The sequence below is a fragment of the Priapulus caudatus genome, unplaced genomic scaffold (genome assembly GCF_000485595.1).
Source record: "Priapulus caudatus unplaced genomic scaffold, Priapulus_caudatus-5.0.1 Scaffold97, whole genome shotgun sequence".
Lineage (NCBI taxonomy): Eukaryota > Metazoa > Priapulida > Priapulimorpha > Priapulimorphida > Priapulidae > Priapulus > Priapulus caudatus.
The window spans coordinates 224,454-244,026 of record NW_014577158.1 but is presented as its reverse complement, the minus strand read 5'-3'; the positions used below and the strand labels follow the sequence as shown (position 1 = coordinate 244,026).

General features: G+C 42.3%; 2 protein-coding genes across 5 annotated transcripts in view; one reads left to right on the top strand and one right to left on the bottom strand.

The window, feature by feature from the left end:
• The window catches only part of LOC106805039 (glutathione peroxidase-like), a 10,921-nt gene extending 10,390 nt beyond the window's left edge, over window positions 1–531 (bottom strand). The window contains exon 1 of one of the 3 annotated variants that reach the window (XM_014806506.1): window positions 386–531. The gene's annotated coding sequence lies outside the window, so the exon portion shown is untranslated. Of the gene's footprint in view, window positions 1–362 lie in introns of all 3 variants that reach the window. The other 2 variants (XM_014806507.1, XM_014806508.1) reach the window with 2 other exon arrangements.
• Window positions 532–616: 85 nt separating this feature from the next.
• On the top strand, window positions 617–18,156 carry LOC106805036 (heterogeneous nuclear ribonucleoprotein L-like). Of its 2 annotated transcripts, none has more exons than XM_014806503.1 (16): window positions 617–724; window positions 4,217–4,338; window positions 4,615–4,663; window positions 4,968–5,080; window positions 5,269–5,347; window positions 5,790–5,972; window positions 7,114–7,177; window positions 10,919–10,999; window positions 11,589–11,739; window positions 12,079–12,211; window positions 12,618–12,739; window positions 13,999–14,129; window positions 14,490–14,563; window positions 14,956–15,013; window positions 15,410–15,505; window positions 16,721–18,156. In XM_014806503.1, exons 1-16 carry the CDS (start codon window positions 656–658, stop codon window positions 16,792–16,794), a joined length of 1,599 nt encoding a protein of 532 aa, XP_014661989.1. In that variant the 5' UTR covers window positions 617–655; the 3' UTR covers window positions 16,795–18,156. The 2 variants fall into 2 exon arrangements, with proteins under 2 accessions (XP_014661989.1, XP_014661988.1); XM_014806502.1 differs by having other exon boundaries at window positions 11,589–11,811.
• Window positions 18,157–19,573: the final 1,417 nt, after the last annotated feature.

Genomic DNA, 19,573 nt, shown 5'->3' with positions numbered 1-19,573 from the left:
ACTTGAACATCCCCGCGGTCGCGTGCGCATATCCCGCGGAACTGCGCGTCTCATCCGCGCGCAGCGCTTAGGATCAACAGCAAAGCTGTGCCACGCAATCTTGTATCATGTCTCTCTGGATTTGCGGGAAAAGATATAAATAATAATGAAAGTAGACTGGCATAGACTGTAACCTGTAGGCTGTATGATACAGGCGGTATGTTTCGCTTCACTACACCATCTACCGTGATGTGTGAAGTGTGGTGAAGTGTAGAAGGTGAAGTGTAGTGAAGCGGAACCGGAACCGCCTGTATCATACAGGTTAGCATAGACTGCAAAACCTTAAGAATTGAACTAGCACTGTTCATCGACTTTAACAATACCAATAATGCTACGACAGGCGTACTTAAGCCAAGATCGCGATTTCTATGCCTGCTATGGAGATGGTACGAAGTCAAACCTTCTGCACGCAGTTTGCGCCCGGGTAGTGGTGGTATAGACGGGCACCATGTCTCTCCGTTTGACTAATAGTTTGCTTTCTTTAGCTAAGTGAAGAGACGGATCCAATCTATGCCGCTGTCCACGCACTTTATTACCGGGAGATGTCGCCTGTGTCCCGTGGAACGCCAGCGCCGTCTTTTGGTGAAATTTATTTTACAAGCCGCAGCAAGACAAAATGGCGAATCATTATGATGGTCAACCTTCGAAACGACTGAAAACCGACTTTGTTGGCGGTGTTGGAAATGTAAGTTTTATCTTGCACTACAAAGTTTAACCTACGTTTATTGTACATTATGTTTACTGTATATATCATTAAAGGTAACAAGGAAAAATAGTTTTATTTCGTTGCAACTGGTCGATGCTGATAGACTCGGCGAGCAAAGCAAAGCACGCTTTGTTCTTGTCCGTTGTCGGCGTCCCTGTTCCAGCCGGGCCCGGCGAGAAAAAATTTATTTTTGTATGCTACGTGCAGCCTTATCAAAACATTTATGCAACTGTAATGCTACTCATCAGGCTTTGGTGTTACTTATGTATTATTTTGCCTAATTATCTGAACAGATGTTGCTCTAAATAGCGTACCGGTAACCTTTTTTGTTATCCCCAAAATCGGTTTCTCAGTCATATGCCCACAAACTGTTTGTGGTGGCTAAGAAATTTTGTAGACAGTATGTTTGTGATTGCTGAGCATTTGTGTTAGGCCCACAATGTGTTTATGGTGGTTAAGCATTTCTGTTGTGGTAGGATGTGTCGTAGTGATGGCCAAAGTGAAACCGACGTGGATATTCGTCCGAGCATCGGACACCTGTTCGTATGCGCTATTCATCCGAGCAGTTGTTGATGTAGCGTGCCGCAGGCGCACGGCCTCTAGTGCCGGAGATAGGAAGTGTGAAGGGGGCTATGGGGGGTTTCCCCCCAGCCTATTTTAAAATCTAGGCGCTCTAAATTTTATTATATTATATTATATTAGGCTTATATTTTGCCCTTTAGGCTTTTTGCCTTGCGTTTTGCTACGCAGCCCTACGGCTGTGACGCCCCTGCATACATGCGTTGCGTATGTGGTTATACACCATCTAGATAGTGTTTGGTACTATCATTCGCCTATATAAGCAAACCGAGTCGGTTAATAATTAGTGGTAGGTTTCGATTATGGTTAGTATTAGAGTTAGGTTAGAGTTAAATAATTAGTGGTAGGTTTAGATTGTGGTTAGTATTAGAGTTAGGTTAGAGTTAAATAATTAGTGGTAGGTTTAGATTGTGGTTAGTATTAGAGTTATGTTGGAGAGTAGGCAACTCCCTAGACTAGCATTATATTACATTTATGTAATACAACATGAACAGCGCATGCGCAGCAACTGTTCGGACGAATAGCGCATACGAACAGGTGTCCGATGCTCGGACGAATATCCACGTCCAAGTGAAGCACCTGCTCACGGTGCGAAATTAACGGGAGTCCGGAGTCAAATACTCCCTGATTTATTGTCGGACTCCCTGATTTGACATGTTATATTCTCATACTTGTCGGTGTCCACTACACTGGATATAATGACAAGGGCTATAGCTAGCCATGGGGTGTGACCTAGACTGAATAATTCTTTCCCATATAACCTTTTTTATATTTTGGTGAGGGTTATTGGGACAGAACGGGGTTCATTGAAATTTCGTGAGATTGCATGCAAAATGCATGCGCTGCTAATGAGGCCCGTACGCCGCTATTGGCGCGAAAAAAAACCTACCGTTCCCTTCTACATGGCTTTACCTTGCTACTGATATGTGTATACATTCACTTCAATCGTTATTCACTTCTTAAAAGATTATTTTCAGAAACCCCGCTTCATTTAACTTTAGTAAATTACGTTCGCTATTTACAAACAATCAGACCAATCAGAGCGAGTCTTACAATAGCCCCTGGTTCTCGCTTACAAGTATCTGTGGCGCTGCAGGAGGCCTGATAGACTCGCTCTGATTGGTCTGATTGTTTGTAAATGGCGAACGTAATTTACTAAAGTTGGCTAATGTCCAAAGAAAATTTGGCAGACGTGCAACCGCATGAATCTTCAAAATAAGCACATGCGTTATTGTAAAATATCTTTAATTTTGAACATCAGACTGCGGACTCCCTCTTTTTGAGGGTAGGGTTGGACTCCTGTGTTCAAAAGTTAATTTCTACCCCTGCCTGCTTAACGCACAACGTGTAATGGAAGGGTTTCTGCCAGGAGGGTAAAAATGGTAAAATTCCATACTCAAAAATATTTTTAGGGTATGGGTCCATACCCAAAATTATGAGTAAAATACTCGTTGGCCATCCTTGGATTTAAATTCACATCAAGTTGTCCAGGGAGTCAGATTTGGTTTCAGTCAGGCAGGTCATAATCAGCTTCATATCAGAGAAGCTTCTCTGAACGGTTGCAGTGTTAATAATATTGGAAGTGTCAATGCTAGTTGCATTAAAAAAAACAAATTAACATACATCTCTTTAGCAGTACAACGATTTTGAAGATATTATTTTGGCCTTAATTATCCAAAAAATATTCTCTGGCGAAAACCCTGAACAGGGATAAAGTTAATGGTATAATTGGCCACTTATTTGTTCAAATAATTTGTAATCTGACTTATTTCCAAAACTAGATATTGTCGTTTTTAATAGCACTGTAGATTTTTTTTTGTAAATACTATGAGGTACATTAATTGCAAATCGTAAAATAGAGGTCAGCTGGATCGTAGAATTCTGCTCGTAGAATTCTGACTGGTGCGCCACCTGTGAAAAATCGTCACGATCAATAGTTATGACGTGGGCATTGCATCAGCCCACGCTCCTTCAGTAATGTCCTAATTGAATAATATCTGGATAATCAGTATGGGTGTAGGGTGTAATAATCACACTCGCTACATGAAATGGTTGTGGTTTCTTGGCTGGTAAATACATCAGTAGTCCAATAGGGTGATAGACAGCTGCAGCCCATTAGTGTTATGCAAATATCCACACTGTCACTCCAATTAATTACCTATTACAGTGTTGATCGCCTTGAGTCACCTCAGTTATCTATAAGGTGATCTGTGAAGTCATACGTGTTCATGGTTTCTAGTCCGTTATCTTGGTTTGCAAAAACTCGACTATCAACCATATCTTGGGAGCAAGTGGTTGCTGTTATTGTTCCCAGTAAGCAATGACGATTGGTGTAAAGGTAGTGTATTTTACATTGTTCATCGATAATTTGATGAAGTTCTATTGATGCTCCCAAAATGTTTTCTCATTTTACGTTTGTGTTCTCAATAAGATTGATTGATATGCTATTCACGAGAAGTGTTTTGTAATGCGTGATAAATTTGTAGGTTTTCCTTCAAATTATACGGTTAAGTATCAATGAACCATCTAAACAATAATCTGCCGAAGGTGGCTGATGAAAACTTTCCTTAACCATACTCGACACGTGGAGATTGGTTGCTGCTAATGGCTCTCCATTTTTATTACTGTCAATTTCGAACAATTTGTGAGTCTAATATAATACTCCGCTCCCAAATAATAGTAAAATAATATTAGAATTTGACCATTTACGTGGACCGACCTTTTGTGTATGTATATCGCGATACGTATCGTAGATTCGTAACGTGACCTACGTATCGAGATATGTATCGTATCCTAACCACAGTGTATCCTTACACCTTTATGGCTTTATCCGATACTAACAACGTTCGTTCGCGATTCCGTCGTCGTTTGACGCTGTATTGTTGTTTGCAGGATGGTGGGTACGATGACCCGCACAAGACCCCGCCGTCGGTCGTGCTGCACGTGCGCGGTTTGTCCGAGCGCGCGATGGAGCAGGACCTCATGGATGCCGTGCAACACTTTGGACCCGTGACGTAAGCGGCGCTCGCGATTTCTCTCTTAGAATTAATTTCTCGCTCTTTCTGCATTTCGGATCGCAGATCTCAGTGATTTAAAACCGGCGAGGAATAAAAACAGGAGAATTTTGTGTTGTTAAGTTTGGCAGAATACTAGGTGAGTAACCGTGGATTTAGCTAACGTATATTATTCTGCTATATCACTTCTGCAATGTTGTGTTTAGGTTGGAAAACTTACCTGTGTTTAGTATTATTTTTTACAATTGTAATTTATTTTTATCAATTATTTTCCAGCCATATCCACATGATGCCAAGAAAACGTCAGGCTCTTGTGGAATTTCAAGTATGATTCAAACTATGCCTTTTTAAAAATTTGAGCAACCTTTCAAAATTAAAGCAGTCATTAGGCTATGCTGCCATGTGCTGCTCTGGCAGAATGGCTAACTCACCTGAGTTGCACCGGAAAAGGTGTTGTTACAGCGTGCTGTTTGTTTATTCACCAACAGCAGACTTGCTATGTAAAATTATTTGGAATATATATATTCTTTAAGTCAAAAGTGGACGATTTCCGTTACTTACTGTTTGTATCCTAACACCCGATCATTAATTTTATTATATCGTCTTTGTTGTTTATGTTGCATGTGTAGGATATACAGGCAGCGCGTTCCTGTGTCATGTACTGTCAAAACAATCAAATCTTTGTTGCCGGCCAACCAGCATTCTTCAACTACTCGACCAGCCAGAGAATAGAGAGGCAGCAGTAAGTACAATTTACAGTCATTGCGTGTTGGAAAGGTGATTGAATGACGTGCTCATCTCCATTTTTTGCTCAAGATGATAAAAATTAAAAATGTGAAAGCAGCAACACTTGTTGTGCTTATGTAGTTGCTGCAGTACTGAGTAGTAGTTGTTAAGAAACTCAAGTAATCGTATAACTGTCTTATCCAGTGGTGCGGATTTCGAGAAGAACAAACCAAACCAAGTGTTACTGATGACAATTCTGAACCCGGCATACCCGATCACCACAGTAAGTTCTGATTTATCTGCTTTGGTATGTTTGATGGTGCATGTGATATGTGACATATGATTGTGCACGTTAGTGCGTGTAGTATGCTGACCAATTGCATTTAATTGGTTTATACTGAATTAAAAGTTTTTGCCTATGATTTAGATTGTTATTGAATTTTACATATTTTGGGACGTTCTTTTGTGGATTCTGTGTACTGTTGTTTTTCAAAAATAAACTGCACTCAATGTCAATAAACAAGGATAATGTTTCTTAGATTACCCCCTATCTCATACTATCATTTTGTACCAAAAATTATGTTAGTTCTCGCAGCAGCAAATCATTTGTCACATGACGTCTTTGGTCATCTGTCGTGTGAGGTCACCCTAAACCATTGCTAAAGATTTTACCAACTGTATGAGTGCGCCTACCGTTGTGTGAGCTTTGTCGTTGATTTATCCAGGACGTGGTGCAGAAGATCTGCGCACAGTTCGGTGAGGTGCAGCGCATCGTTATATTCAAGAAGAACGGCGTTCAGGCGATGGTCGAGTTTGACAGCGTCGACAGCGCCACCTGTGCGATGCAGCAGCTCAACGGTGCTGACATCTACTCCGGCTGCTGCACGATTAAGATTGAGTTCGCTAAGGTGAGCCATCTGGTGGCAGTGGCGGCCGCGCACAACGATCCCTGCGACTAACCATGTGGGTGGTCGGCCTTACTTTAAAGGTGCCCTGCCTCGAAGTTTCAAGCGGCAAACATAAAATCAGGCAAAAATGAATTATTTTAACATTGCACGTTTTTACCTTCCTATATATGTGTGATAGGTAAAAAAAATATTTCAAAAAAAGGAATACGTTCATTCAAAGCTTTTAGACTACAAAGTGAAAGTGTCGGATTGAATGTTTCAAACAGCGTTTACTTTTGGCGCACAGCGGCGATGTTGTGACGCGTCTCTTGTTGCCATGCGGTGTTGCCAAGCGCTGAAGGTCATGAAGGCTGCATGTGCTCATAGATATCATATAACACGTGTTATATCAGGGTGCGAAATTAACGGTCCGGAGTCAAATACTCCCTGATTTACTGTTGGACTCTCTGATTTGACATATGCAGGAGTCCGTGTGACTCCCTGAAAATTCTGCCATACTAACTAGTTCGTTCCAGAGCACAGCCTCGTGGAATTACCGTATTTTTTCAGCAAATGTCCAAAGAAAATTTGGCAGACGTGCAACCGCATGAATCTTAAAAAATAAGCACATGCGTTATTGTTAATATCTTTAATTTTGAACTTCAGACTGCAGACTCCCTCATTTTGCCGCAGATTCTCTCTTTTTGAGGACAGGGAGTCCCTTGCTCAAAAGTTAATTTCTACCACTGTTATATATGATATCTATAGCTGTGCTGGTTACGTGACCTGCGTCGACTCTTGCCGCCATGATACGAAATGCGTTTTTTTCGTTGTTTTTTCGTTGAGGGAATATAGGCTTGATACATATTTTACAGTTTTATTTTCAAAGCTAACGTTCAGTTAAAGTGTAGTGAGTTATTTACTTACGTTTTTACAGTGGTTTGTCACAAAAATGTGCGCGGGAATGCATCTTTCATTTACGTGTGATAAATGCGGTATTAACAAGTGCCAGCTGAGGTTTCATTCACCCGTGTGTGCACTGGGGAATCGGAACTAAAAATAATTATGCAGGTTTTGTTACTGCGCTATTTTTATCTCGTAGGTGTTGTGTAATGTCCGCACGAATTAGCATCTGGTTGCTAACTAAATTAATTTCTTTCAGCCAACCCGCCTGAATGTGTTTAAGAATGACAATGATAGTTGGGACTACACCCAGCCAAACCTTGGTAAGTCTTGTTATCTATTCATTAGTAAAATTTAATATTTTCCATCAATGAACAATCAAAATAATATGTTAAAATTTCATTTTCTTAATGGAAACTGGTGAAATTAAAGCCTTACATTGTGATATTGATTCTGTGAAAGCATTAGTATTTAATTGTAGTGCAGATTGTAACATTTTATGCTAGTGTTGTAAACATGAAAATAACTTAACAAAGTCGTATTCAATAACACCATTACTGGAAAATCAGCATGCATGCATGCATGCACACATGTAAGTAAGTATAGGTAAAATTACATGCGTATGAAATCTCACAACAGTCGTATGCTGTAGTGTAATGGGGGAAAATCTGATAGCAAACATCCTACGATATTTCACAGCACTTCCAAAGATAGCAGCATTTTCCTACATGATGCTCACCTCCTATGTTACGACTACATGCACATGTTTGAGTAACATTTGATATAGTTTGCATTTTTCAGGTGAAGGTTTGCTTGCAAAAGCTGCAATATTATAAACAGCAACATGGCTCACTGAAATGTATTATACAGTTCATTTGTAGATGTGACACATTGGCCGAGGCCCACGTTGAGTTACGTTGGCAGTATTCAGGCTAGTTTAAAATAAGAATGATCAGGAGGTATTAGATGTGTATACTGCTGCACACAGTAACACATCAATTTCAGATATTTGCAGACCCATATGATTTCTTTGTACTGTATGTAGAGAGTTTTCTGAATGACAAGACTACAGGGTAAAAAGCAAAGAATTGGCAGAGATTAAATATATATATATATGTATACACCTCACATCTCCACCCTTACATGTCCACACATGTACCTGAATTCTTACGAAGTTTATACAGCTACAAAAGTTTTAATTTGCATGGAATTCTTAAGTGAGTCGTAAGGGATTCATACACCAAGTGGGATGTATTGCCAAAATAATAATGTCATTCAAAAAACTTAAATGCTAAAATTAATTACATTCATCATGTTACAGTCTGCAATAAGGAAATCAATATTGAAAGTTATTTTAAAGTCTACCTGGAGCTGTAGTGGGATTCCATATTCAACATTTATTTATATGCATGAACACATTGCACAAACTATCTTCTGCCTATTGCTAGGTGCAAACTAGCTATATCCTCTGGAAATTATGACATTATATATGAACTCCTACAACAGCTGTTATATACAAGGCGGGTCAGATTCCTTGTAGACTTTAAATTGCTTTCATATTACACAAAAGGGAAAAATATTCAGTGATTTGAAGTTATGTGCAGTTACATGATGCATGTACATGATACAATTACAATGATGAATGTTCATGATACAGCTATATTTGTAACACATGATGGAAACTGTACTCATGCATCTTGCAGAGTCAGTCATCCTATCTATATGTAACTTGTGATGTCTTGCATTTTTTCTCCAGTATTACTCGATTGGGTACAACCTAACATTTTTCCTGTTTACTCATGCATTTTAAAATCGAAAAGTAATCATGAAATTTATTCAGATTGCAGTGGAATCGCTATTACTAATAAATATATTTATATATATAAATATATATAATATATATATATATATATACGTCTATCATACAATTTCATTACTGTACACGTGTATATAAGACATGAGACTAGGATAATCTTTTCTATACTGTGAAACAGACGTTGTTACTTATATAACTTTTGCAAGTTGAAATAATGCACTGGAAGGTTTGCATCGCAATATGCTCGGAACACGATCTACATGAAAGTCAAACAGCCAAACCAGGTAGGTGGCTTGGAACAGGGACAGACACCAAACAACTGCAGATGTCCAACCAGAATGTGACAACAGGAGATACAGATATGCACATCAACGTTACATGTATGTACGCACGACGCAACAAGCTCACGGATTTCCACACTTGTTCAGTGCTGACACACATACACACAGCTAGGATGGCTTCTCTATGGCTTGATCTCCCATCGTTTTCCCCTCGCTGGGTAATCTAAAAGCACACACAGAAATCATGTGACAGTTATTGTTAAGGAAAGGCTGCAGTGTACCCACCTGCAGTTTTACGCAGGTTTGAGGATGACACAGGGCCATTTTTCAATAGCATGCGTGTACATATGATTGTAGAATTGGCCTCGAATCGACCAAAATTCACCCTGCTTTATAGACGTTCATGAGACAAGTTACCAGGACATCACGAATAACACCTACGTATGTACGATGCACATGCTACAACGTTGCAAATTTTTGGCGCATTGTCAAAAAACAATAACAATAAAACAATGTGAAAGAATGCTGAAAACCCACACATTGAAAAAAATGCAGAGTGATGGAGCAAAACCCCAGATACGGATTCCACACTAGTAGCTCGCAAACACGAGCCTGTCAGATGAACAGCAACTGCTGAACAAAAAACAAGCAGGAGCTATTTAACACTGAATACTACCGGCACGTGTTCAGAACAGCAGTGCAGGCGCGACATGCCGCCACACACGAGAGCAGCAGAAACACGGAAAAGCGACACGGAAACAACCACAACAACAACCACATCGAAGACAGTCGCACACCACACGCCGCGCGACGTTGTCGTCATCGTCGCCGCGGTAACGTGAAACTGCTCTGTGGTTGTTTAGGCTCGTCACGGGGACGCCGCTGCCGCTGCCGTTGCCGGTCGGACTGGCGCTGCGCCGCCGTAGGTATAGAGCCGCGGACTCGCGCGACGGACGCTGCCGTCGCCGCTGCATCCTCCCGCCGCACGTCACCAGCGTAAGACTGTTTGTTGCCGTGTGTGGAGTGTATTGGAGTCGTTAGCGAGCGGTGGACGGTCGCAGGGATGGCGACCGGGTCGGCGCGCGATGCGCCGCGAGACCGAGGGACCGCGCGCAACGAGCGCGGATGGTAGAGGTAACGAGAAGGTGGGAAGTGCGGGTCGTTGTTGGCAGGGGAAGGTTTCCGTGTTGGGCCCTTCCCTCGGACGCTGAAACCGAACGATGTGATGTCTACGATGTGGGTCTGCTTGTTCGGGCGGGGGCGCTCATCGTTTGCTCGCCTTAAATTTACCTATCCGCCTGTGCGAGACATCCACACCTCGACTGTTGTCATCGGGTTGGTCGAGATGGCCGGTTTGTACTTGTTTTTTCGAGAACGCTCGTCGAATTGCCGACTTTGCGGTAATTCGTTGCTAATCATTGTATTCAGAATGTCTCGTCACAACGGTTATTGGATAGAGTTGTCTATCAGTCGTGTCAAGCGGATAGGTCAGTTTTCGTGGGTGGGTATTCGAGTGGCGTTTTGTATGTAGCTGTCTCTATTTATTATTATCTTCATTTTTGTTTACGTCAGGGTTATGATCTCTTGCTTGCGATAATGCGACGGTAATTCAACACGATAGTCGTCAAAATTATGCTAACTGGAATTGGTTGTAAAATAATTGACTTCATGTAAAACTTGTGCATTTTGCGTGGTGGCCTGGTGATTTTTGGTGGTGCAAGTGAAATTTGATATCATGTGACTGCATTATAGGTTCTGCGGAATAAGTTCGTTTACTTTTATTGCGTGTATTGATAGTGCCTTGTTGTTGTGTGGTCGCAAATATGTGTGAGCTTGCTTTACAGAAAGTGCAACGCTAAGGAGACACTGAATCGTGCATATGTGTGAATGAGGTGAAGTTAACCAGCTGGCATTTGTGTGAGAATTATTCTGATGCTCGATTTATTATAGCAATTTTTCCATTACAGGCAAGTACGGGCAGCAGGTCTCTGAGACACCGGCGCCACCTAGACGTGCCCCACTTCTCCAGGAGCCACCGCAAGGTGGACGTAAGTGTAGCTATATACTACTTTATACATTGATTACATTACTTCGATCCACTGAATTGTCTAAGATGTAATGTTTTTGGGGGTATAGCTTGATTGTAGCCAAAAAACAAATAGCTATTCTAGTATACTTTATAATCTTATAGTTTGTAAACATTAATTCTGGTTGTATATTAATAAACTTGGGAGGTGGCAAAATATGAAAATTATATTTTATGTTTCACCGGCGTGCATACTGATCTCTCCTCGTACACCCTTTGACCAGTTGACCTAGCCTCGTGCAATTGCCGAACCCTCTACACATACGGACTTCTCGCTCATGCACTGACCTCTTGTTGCATGCACTGGCCCATTCCCTCAATCTCTTATCCCTCCCGTACCGCTCATTCCACGCACACACTGGCCACTCCCTGCTCTAGATCTGCTGCAGGCATCTGATGCACGTACTGGTCCATCTTCGCATTCACTTATCTGTCCACGCACGCAGTGACTCTTCCCTGCTCTGCCGCAGACATCTGATGCACGTACTGGTCCATCCTGGCACCCACCTACCTCTCCACGCATACACTGACCTCACCCTGCTCTCCCGCAGGCATGCGAGACGATCGCCGCGGACCGATGGCGCCCTACGACGACTACGGTGGCGACGGCGGCGGCTATGGCGGCATCCCCGGCGGTCCCCCAGGCAGGCGTCCCGGATTTGGGCCAGTCCCGGATCGCGGCTACGGCCCACCGGTTGACAGGTACGGCCCGGGACCCGACCGCGGAAGCCACGGAGGAGACGGATACGGCCCACCGTCTGGTCATGTTGACCGGTACGATACGCTTTCGCACCGACTCACTGGTGCACACCGGTTGTTGTCGGCCAGTGAAGGCGGCTAAAAGAAGCGGTCAAGCGAGCGTGCGGTGGGGGGGGGGGGCTTCACGTCCCGTATTGGTTTATTGTCGTAGCCGTATCTGTGATCGACGTTTGTTGCATCGGGCGACGTTGTCTCGGGTCGCGGCTTCGAGCGGAGACGCGGCGCGTGACGAGTTTTTGCGTAGTTGGTAGATGGGTGGTGACGCGTGTTGCTACGACGCAGGTACAGCAATCCCGCTCAAGGAATCGGTGGTTCGCCCCAGGGAGCCGTCGTCATGGTTTACGGACTCAACCCGGATAAGGTCAACTGCGACAGACTGTTCAACGTCTTCTGTCTCTACGGCAACGTCCTGCGGGTGAGTGAAGCGCACCCGTCCCGCCCCGTCAACAAATTTCCATCTAGACGGTCCCTCAGTGGTTGACGGTAGCTGTTTGTGTGCTGAACACATTGCGTTCCGTTACATTCATCTTATATCTACGTCAAGTCTATTCTATTTCAATTCTCAGGCATATTTTAGCGAAAGTTTAGCATATGTTTTTGATTCGGTACCTTGATAATTTTTTAACATTTCCTTATAAATTAATTTGCAGGTCGTATTTTGATTTCAGTGATCATAGTTTCCAGTGCCATTTAGCGCGGAAGAATTTACGCAGCCTGTGTGTCTGGAGGCCGGGGGGACTAATACATGAATACATGAATACTAATACTGAAATCTTTGCTGTCCAGCAACACTTGTGGTGACTGTAATTATTTTGACGTAGACTAAGTTCCTGAAGTCTAAGCCGGGAGTGGCGATGATCCAGATGGGAGATGCGACAGCAGTGGAGAGGGCCATCCATCACCTCAACAACACCTACTACTTTGACAACAAAATGCAGATTGGGTAAGCCTAGATCAGGGGTAGAAATTAACTTTTGAACAAGCGAGTCCAACTCCCTACCCTCAAAAAGAGGGAGTCCGCAGCAAAATGAGGGAGTCCGCAGTCTGAAGTTCAAACCAAAAGGATATTTGCGGTGCACGTCTGCCAAATTTTCTTGGGACATTTGCTATATATATATTTAAAAAAATGGTAATTCTGCGACGCCGTGCTCTGGAACGAACCTAGTTAGTATAGCAGAATTTTTGGGGAGTTACACGGACTCCTGTATATGTCAAATCAGGGAGTCCGACAGTAAATCAGGGAGTATTTGACTCCGGACTCCCGTTAATTTCGCACCCTGCTAGATGATTTAGAAGGGTGGAAGTGGTACCGAACATGCTTCTAGAGTAGTAATTCAACTATAGATGGGGTTCACTTTGAGTTTTTGTATTCTTGATATTGGATCATATCAAGAGCATATAAAGGAGAGAGCGTACAAAGGTGAAATGCTGAAACCATGTTGCAGTATTAGTCTAATTAAGATACTTTGCTCATTTTATTTTGACGATTCTTTGCGGTATTATTGATCAGCTGTTCTACCTTGCTAATATAAAAGAAACCGCTTGTCCCTACGATGCCCCTACACTGAGATAATGAGCGATTAAAATCTGTAATTTTTTGCCGAAAACCGACTTGAGATCCCTGTTTACTGCGGCCCTCTCTCGCTTTGTGGCCAGTGTGTTGCTTCCGGTCGCCGCTGTGTAGCGCCATGGTAGCGCTGACTCATTACGTCAGTACTACAGAGTTTACTACATCCAGCGTGAGGTGGGCACATGTGGGGGTTATCACTATGGCAATCAATAACAGACGTCATTCATTCCATTTGTCAATCATTGACGGCAACACGCGCGGTTTCCCGAAGTTATCTCAAAACGAGAGACAGTCGCAGTCAGCAGGTATCTCGAGTTGGTTTTCGGCAAATATACCAGATTTATCTCAGCGTAGGGGCATCCTATGGACATGCGGTTTGTTTTATATTAACATGGTAGGACAGCTGATCAATAATACTGCAAAGAATCGTCAAAATAAAACGGGGAAAGTCTATTAATTAGACTAACACTGCAACATGGTTTCAGCATTTCACCGTTGTACGCTCTCCTTCTTAATACACTCTTGATCATATCGAAAGCTCTAGTGCGATCAGTGTGGTCATAGTGCAGGTTCATTAAAATCCTTCAAATATCATCATTTTTGCAACCGTGTGAAACGTTTGTTTGTTTTAGACGCTCGAAGCAAGCATACCTGAACGACGTACCACAGCCATACACGCTCCCAGATGGCAGCACAAGTTTCAAGGACTACATGGGAAGCCGCAACAACCGCTTCACTAGCGTAGAGCAAGCGAACAAAAATCATATCCTTTCTGTTGAAAATCTGTGGAGTGTTGGTATGGACCGGCTTTACGGGAGTACAGCGCCACTGTAGATGAATTTTGGTGTAAGATGTCACGAAGCTGATAAGTTTCTAATGTACGACTAGTTATGACTTATTGGTCATCATTCTTCTAACTTAGTAATGTTGAGAACACGCTGGGTTTAACTGGGCTGCACTCTACCTTCTCACAAGGTTAGGGTGATCACAAAGACCTGGGTTACGATTAGTGGACAGTTTCGACAGAGTAAGAGCCTGTGTTTAGTTTGAGTGAAATTTTTTTTGCGGCTCCGTTTGGCCTTTGTACCTGCGCGGGGTTATACGTCCTTAACTACTGCATCACGGATCCAATCTCCATCCAAGGTGGTGCACTTTTACAATGTGCCATTTGGCATCACAGAGGAGCAAGTGAAGAAGGTTTGTGTTAGCTTCTTATAACTAATTGATTAATTAATGAAATTAAGAGTATTATATTCCTCTGTTCTTTGTTTCGTGTTAAAAGAGTTTAGCGGCATCCAGGACTCGCACGCGGTTACTTGAGAATATGGGTTTCATGTGTGTATATAAGTTCATATCGCCGTGATGTCACAGATAATCATAATGGTTGCGGGTGAAAGAATGTTAATTCACGTAATACCATGCTGTGTGAGCAGGCTTAATACTTTGCATGTCGTGCTGCTCTAGTTGGCCGGTGAAGAAACTGGTGCGACTTCTACCGCATGCGTAATGTGCTTAGTTCCCGTTACATTAATAATTTACTTTCATAGTAACACTTAAAATAATGATGGGTTTTCGCGTCTTTTATTTAGCTGTTTGAGGAGGTTGAGGCGATTCCACCGGACAAGGTCATCGTCTTCCCCGCTAAATGTAAGTTCATAATACGTGTATCGTTGATCGACCAGTAGCTTATTGGAAGCTGGGTGTGGTCACTAGTAGGCCTGGCGATCGGCGGCTGACCTGCTGTAAACCTATGAATTGCCTGTGTTAAATAATACAACTAATGTAGCTTTCGGTGCTATATTCAGTCAATTTTTTGTCGGCTTAAATTTATTGGAATTTGTGCTGCATGCTCATTTTGCGTGGTGAAATATCAGAAATAATTAAAGAAAGAAAATATTCATATAGTCTGCATAGTGGACACGTATGTCACCATTGAAGTCTCTGGGATGTGCAGTAGGTGCAATTAGGTTTCTCGTCGAAGCCATCCTGATTCTTTCCGTGTCGGAACCATCCTGATATCGCGTGGTCATGTATTTTTTCCAGCTGAGCGCAGTGCGTCTGGCCTGGCCGAATGGGAGAGACCGGAGGGAGCATTCGAGGCTCTTGTCATCGCTAACCACATGCAGGTTCCAAATCCCAGTAAGTAGATGATGCCTCTTGTGAACCACATGCACGTCCCAGATCCCAGTAACTACACAACATGCCCTCGCATTTAATGCTGATTTGGCGTTGTTCGTGTGTGTCTTTAAGCGTGCCATGGCGTGAGCGAGAAAATGCATGGCGGCAGTGGTGGCGGCGTCACTAAAAATGAAAGTGTCAATGACACTGTAGCTTACCTTGGGCGTGATAGAAGAGGGAGGGGTGGACATATAAAGCAAGAGTATATATGGGAGAACTCCCATTATATACTCTTGATAATGATATATGCATAAGTTTTTATGCGAAAATAGATGTTTCAGATCTAAAAGTCTGAAATCTTGACGAGATATGGCGCTACGCCTAAATGATCGCCATTTTGGTTTTCGAATATCGTGCAAATAAAAACAATAAAATATTCCAGTCAAATTACTGTAACGAAGAATCTAAAACACAATATTATATTATATATATATATAGGTATATAGGTATGATTGTAGAGTTGTTGACCAGTTAGACGAAATAAACGTAATAGGACGTTGTCATCTCTCCCATAGGAGTAACAACTGTTTTAGGGCTAGCCTTACACATTCACATACCAAAATTTAACAAAATCGAATGAATTTAGATGGCCATTTTCATTTTTGCCAAAAAGTGGGCGTGGCTCGAAAGTAGGTCGACTGGCGTGCTCCAAAATTGGAAGTTCAAATCTCTTCCATAGGAGTAACAACTGTATGCAATTTGAAACATGTGGGTCGAACATTTCTTGAGTTATCGTTGACCGTAGGCAGACACTGAAATGCATAGTGAAATTTACCTAATTTGCATAATTTAAAAAAAACATTAAAACCCGTGTGATATGTTTTGGAGCCAGTCCTCATTCATTCACATACCAGAAATGAGCAAAATCCATTGAACCTGAACTTAAAAAGCCAAAAAGTGGACGTGGCTCGAATGTAGGTCGACTGGCGTGCTCCAAAATAGGATGTTCAAACCTCTCCCATAGGAGTAACAACTATATGCAATTTGAAACATGTGGGTCAAACAGTTCTTGAGTTATCGTTGACCGTAGCCAAATGTTGACGTATGACGGACGACACCCCATGGCAATAGCTCATCTTGACGATGTCAAGGCGAGGTAATCATGCTGCCGATCTCGCGTGATTGCATTTATCGCATGCTAGAGCGCAAACACTGAAGTTCTTGTTTTTGTTGCAGACGGAAAATTCCCATACACACTGAAGCTGTGTTTCTCATCGGTTCCCCGTGGATCGGACCAGAAGCACGATTAGTCCGGCTTCCAGTTTCCCGGAACCTTCGGAATCCCAGAGTCGGTAGCCCCGCTGAATCTGGAACCATATGTCTGAATATCTGGATTGTGGAATATCGACCGGACTTACTGCAGGGTTCGCACCTAACCATTGTTGGAATTTTCTCCCTTTTTCTTTTTTGATTTAACCGAACGTCTTTGTAAGTAGCAGAGCGATCTGTTGGGTTAAGTAGGTGGGCACATGTTATTTCGTCCCTAGCAGGGAATTGACAGAGCGTAATTTTGAGGATTTCTCCGAATTTGCATAGTTGGGTGTGTAGGTGTGCGAAGGTCAACGACGTTTGCAGATGGAAATATTGAGTACTTGAAGGATGTTGTACTCTCTTCTTCATTCGTATAAATGGTGTAGATAGACATAAACCCTCGACGTTCATTTTAAACGTGTTTCATGTCGTTTGTCAGCTGTAGTTTTCGATTCTGTAATGTAATTCACACAAGCCTTTAGCATTTCTAGTGAATTGCACCGAGACCTGTGGTGCATATGCACGTCAGATATCGGGATGTTTTATGTGAGTAGGTAAACTAAGTGTCACATTCCTCGTTTCACGTGTCGAGAGCAGTCGATTTTATCATTTGTGCGTTGGATCGTTTTGACCAGTTGCAAAACGAAGGCAAATTTGTCTAGAATGTGTCAGTTTTTAAGTAATTATCGTGGTAGAAAATGTGTTGTGTAATATCATCATAAGTGACCGTCTATTTGTATGTTAATCGGGATTAAGGTCAATTCAAAATGGATTTTTAATTTAACTAGGTAAGTTTAACAATTCGACCCTTTAATTGGAATTGAATGTAAAACATGCTTACAGAATTGAAAATAATAGTTGCTTTTCAATAAGATTTGTACCTAACTATTTTACTAACCGGTGGAAATAGAAATTAATTTCGTATTAAAAGTAAGGAATTGACCCTAGCCCTGATTGTAAACACAAGGAAGAGCACACAATTTGTTAGATTCACCCCCCCTCACATGCAATTATCTGCCTTAATGCCAGACCATGTCAAGATAAACTATAGCCGTATCATTTTAGATTGTAACTACCAGGAGAGTGGACTGAAACTAGCAATGTATGTGTAGACAGTAGTAGATACAACAAGGTCCATTGGTTCATAACGTTGGACCTACCTACGTACATTCTTTATGACATCCCTCAGTCTTACTCCCCGTTTTGCGCGCACACTCAGCGTTGATGTATTGTTGGGCAGTCATCGCGTATAATATTCATCTATTCGTACATTGACGACTATCACTGGTAGCTGAATATTTCAGTGTATGTAAAACGAAAGCATGTGAAAAACAAATAAAGTAATGTCGTTATTTCGTAGATTTTTGCTTGAAAGCTTCGTCGATTGCAAGATTTTTCCGAGAAAGGGAGCAGAATTTTGCAGTCGAAAGTGGGTTACAAAGCTCATGACACGGTCACGACTAATGGGTGTACATATTGTCACCCGTCCACACTTTGTAAGAGCCGGCTACGTGTGGGAGGTGCTGCTCATGACAATGTTTTCCCGTAGTTAATATATACTGTTGACATCCATGTATACTCTGCGGCGCGCAGTATTCCTTAATGTATAATTAACGAAGGAACACTGTCTAGCATTTGCACACACACGTTTACGCACGGTTTACAATTTTTTGACATTCAAGCAATTTTTTAGGCATGCATGCGTGAACATAATATATATTACTCATACATGTAGTGTACGTATGTATTATGCGTACACGTGATCTGCTAATTTACATATGCTTCGTCCCAACAGATACGCGTTACTAACAGTCGCATAATTGTTACTAACTTCTCATCTTCTTTGATCAAACGTCTTTGGACCAGTCTAAGTAAAACGGGCAACAATTTGACTTGACGTAAATGATCTATTTGACCTATAAAAAACAAGTACAATGAGCAACAATAATGTTTTCTTGATTTTTATTTCTTATTATGGAAGATTGTAATGATTACAAGAACAATGCTATAGTTTGTTGAACCTGTTCGTGTGTGCGTGCGTGCGTGCGTGTGTGCGTGCGTGCGTGTGTGCGTGTGTGCGTGCGTGGCGAGTATGTGCAAATACATTCAACGCAATTTTACTTGTGCGTTAGTAGGATCAATGTAATAAATATACCAAACGTACGTTACATACCCTTCGTACCGTACGTACGTATGATACATTGCCTTGATTTTATCATCGTACATGATTACATCACGTGACACTGATCCACCCGCGTGCATGCGTGTCGCGGATTGCGTCAATTTTCCCGAACGCACATCACAAATATTATATACCGGTCAGTCCGGTTCATTCAGTGCGTAGCTAGGATTTTATTTGTGGGGTGGGGGCGGCAATGAGCGCGTGAAGTGTGAGAATCGGGGGCGTAAATCCGTACCGAGGAGTGCGGGGTATGATCGGCGATAGCCATCACATACTAGCACGAGCACAAGCCCACAATAATTTACGCACACGCGCGCGATCGCGCACGCACGAACATACACGCACGCACACACACACACATACATACATATACACACACAAACGAACAAACAACAAACACACACACACAAACACACATACATACATACATACATACATACATACATGCACGCACATGCCAAATTTGACAACCGTACGTTTGGCACGTTCCGTAGGCATGCCAGTGCTAGGGGGGTCTGGGGGCATGCCCCCCCCCCCAGAAAATTTTGATATATTTAAGCCATTTTCCTGCAATCTGAGGCATACTGTGGGCCATA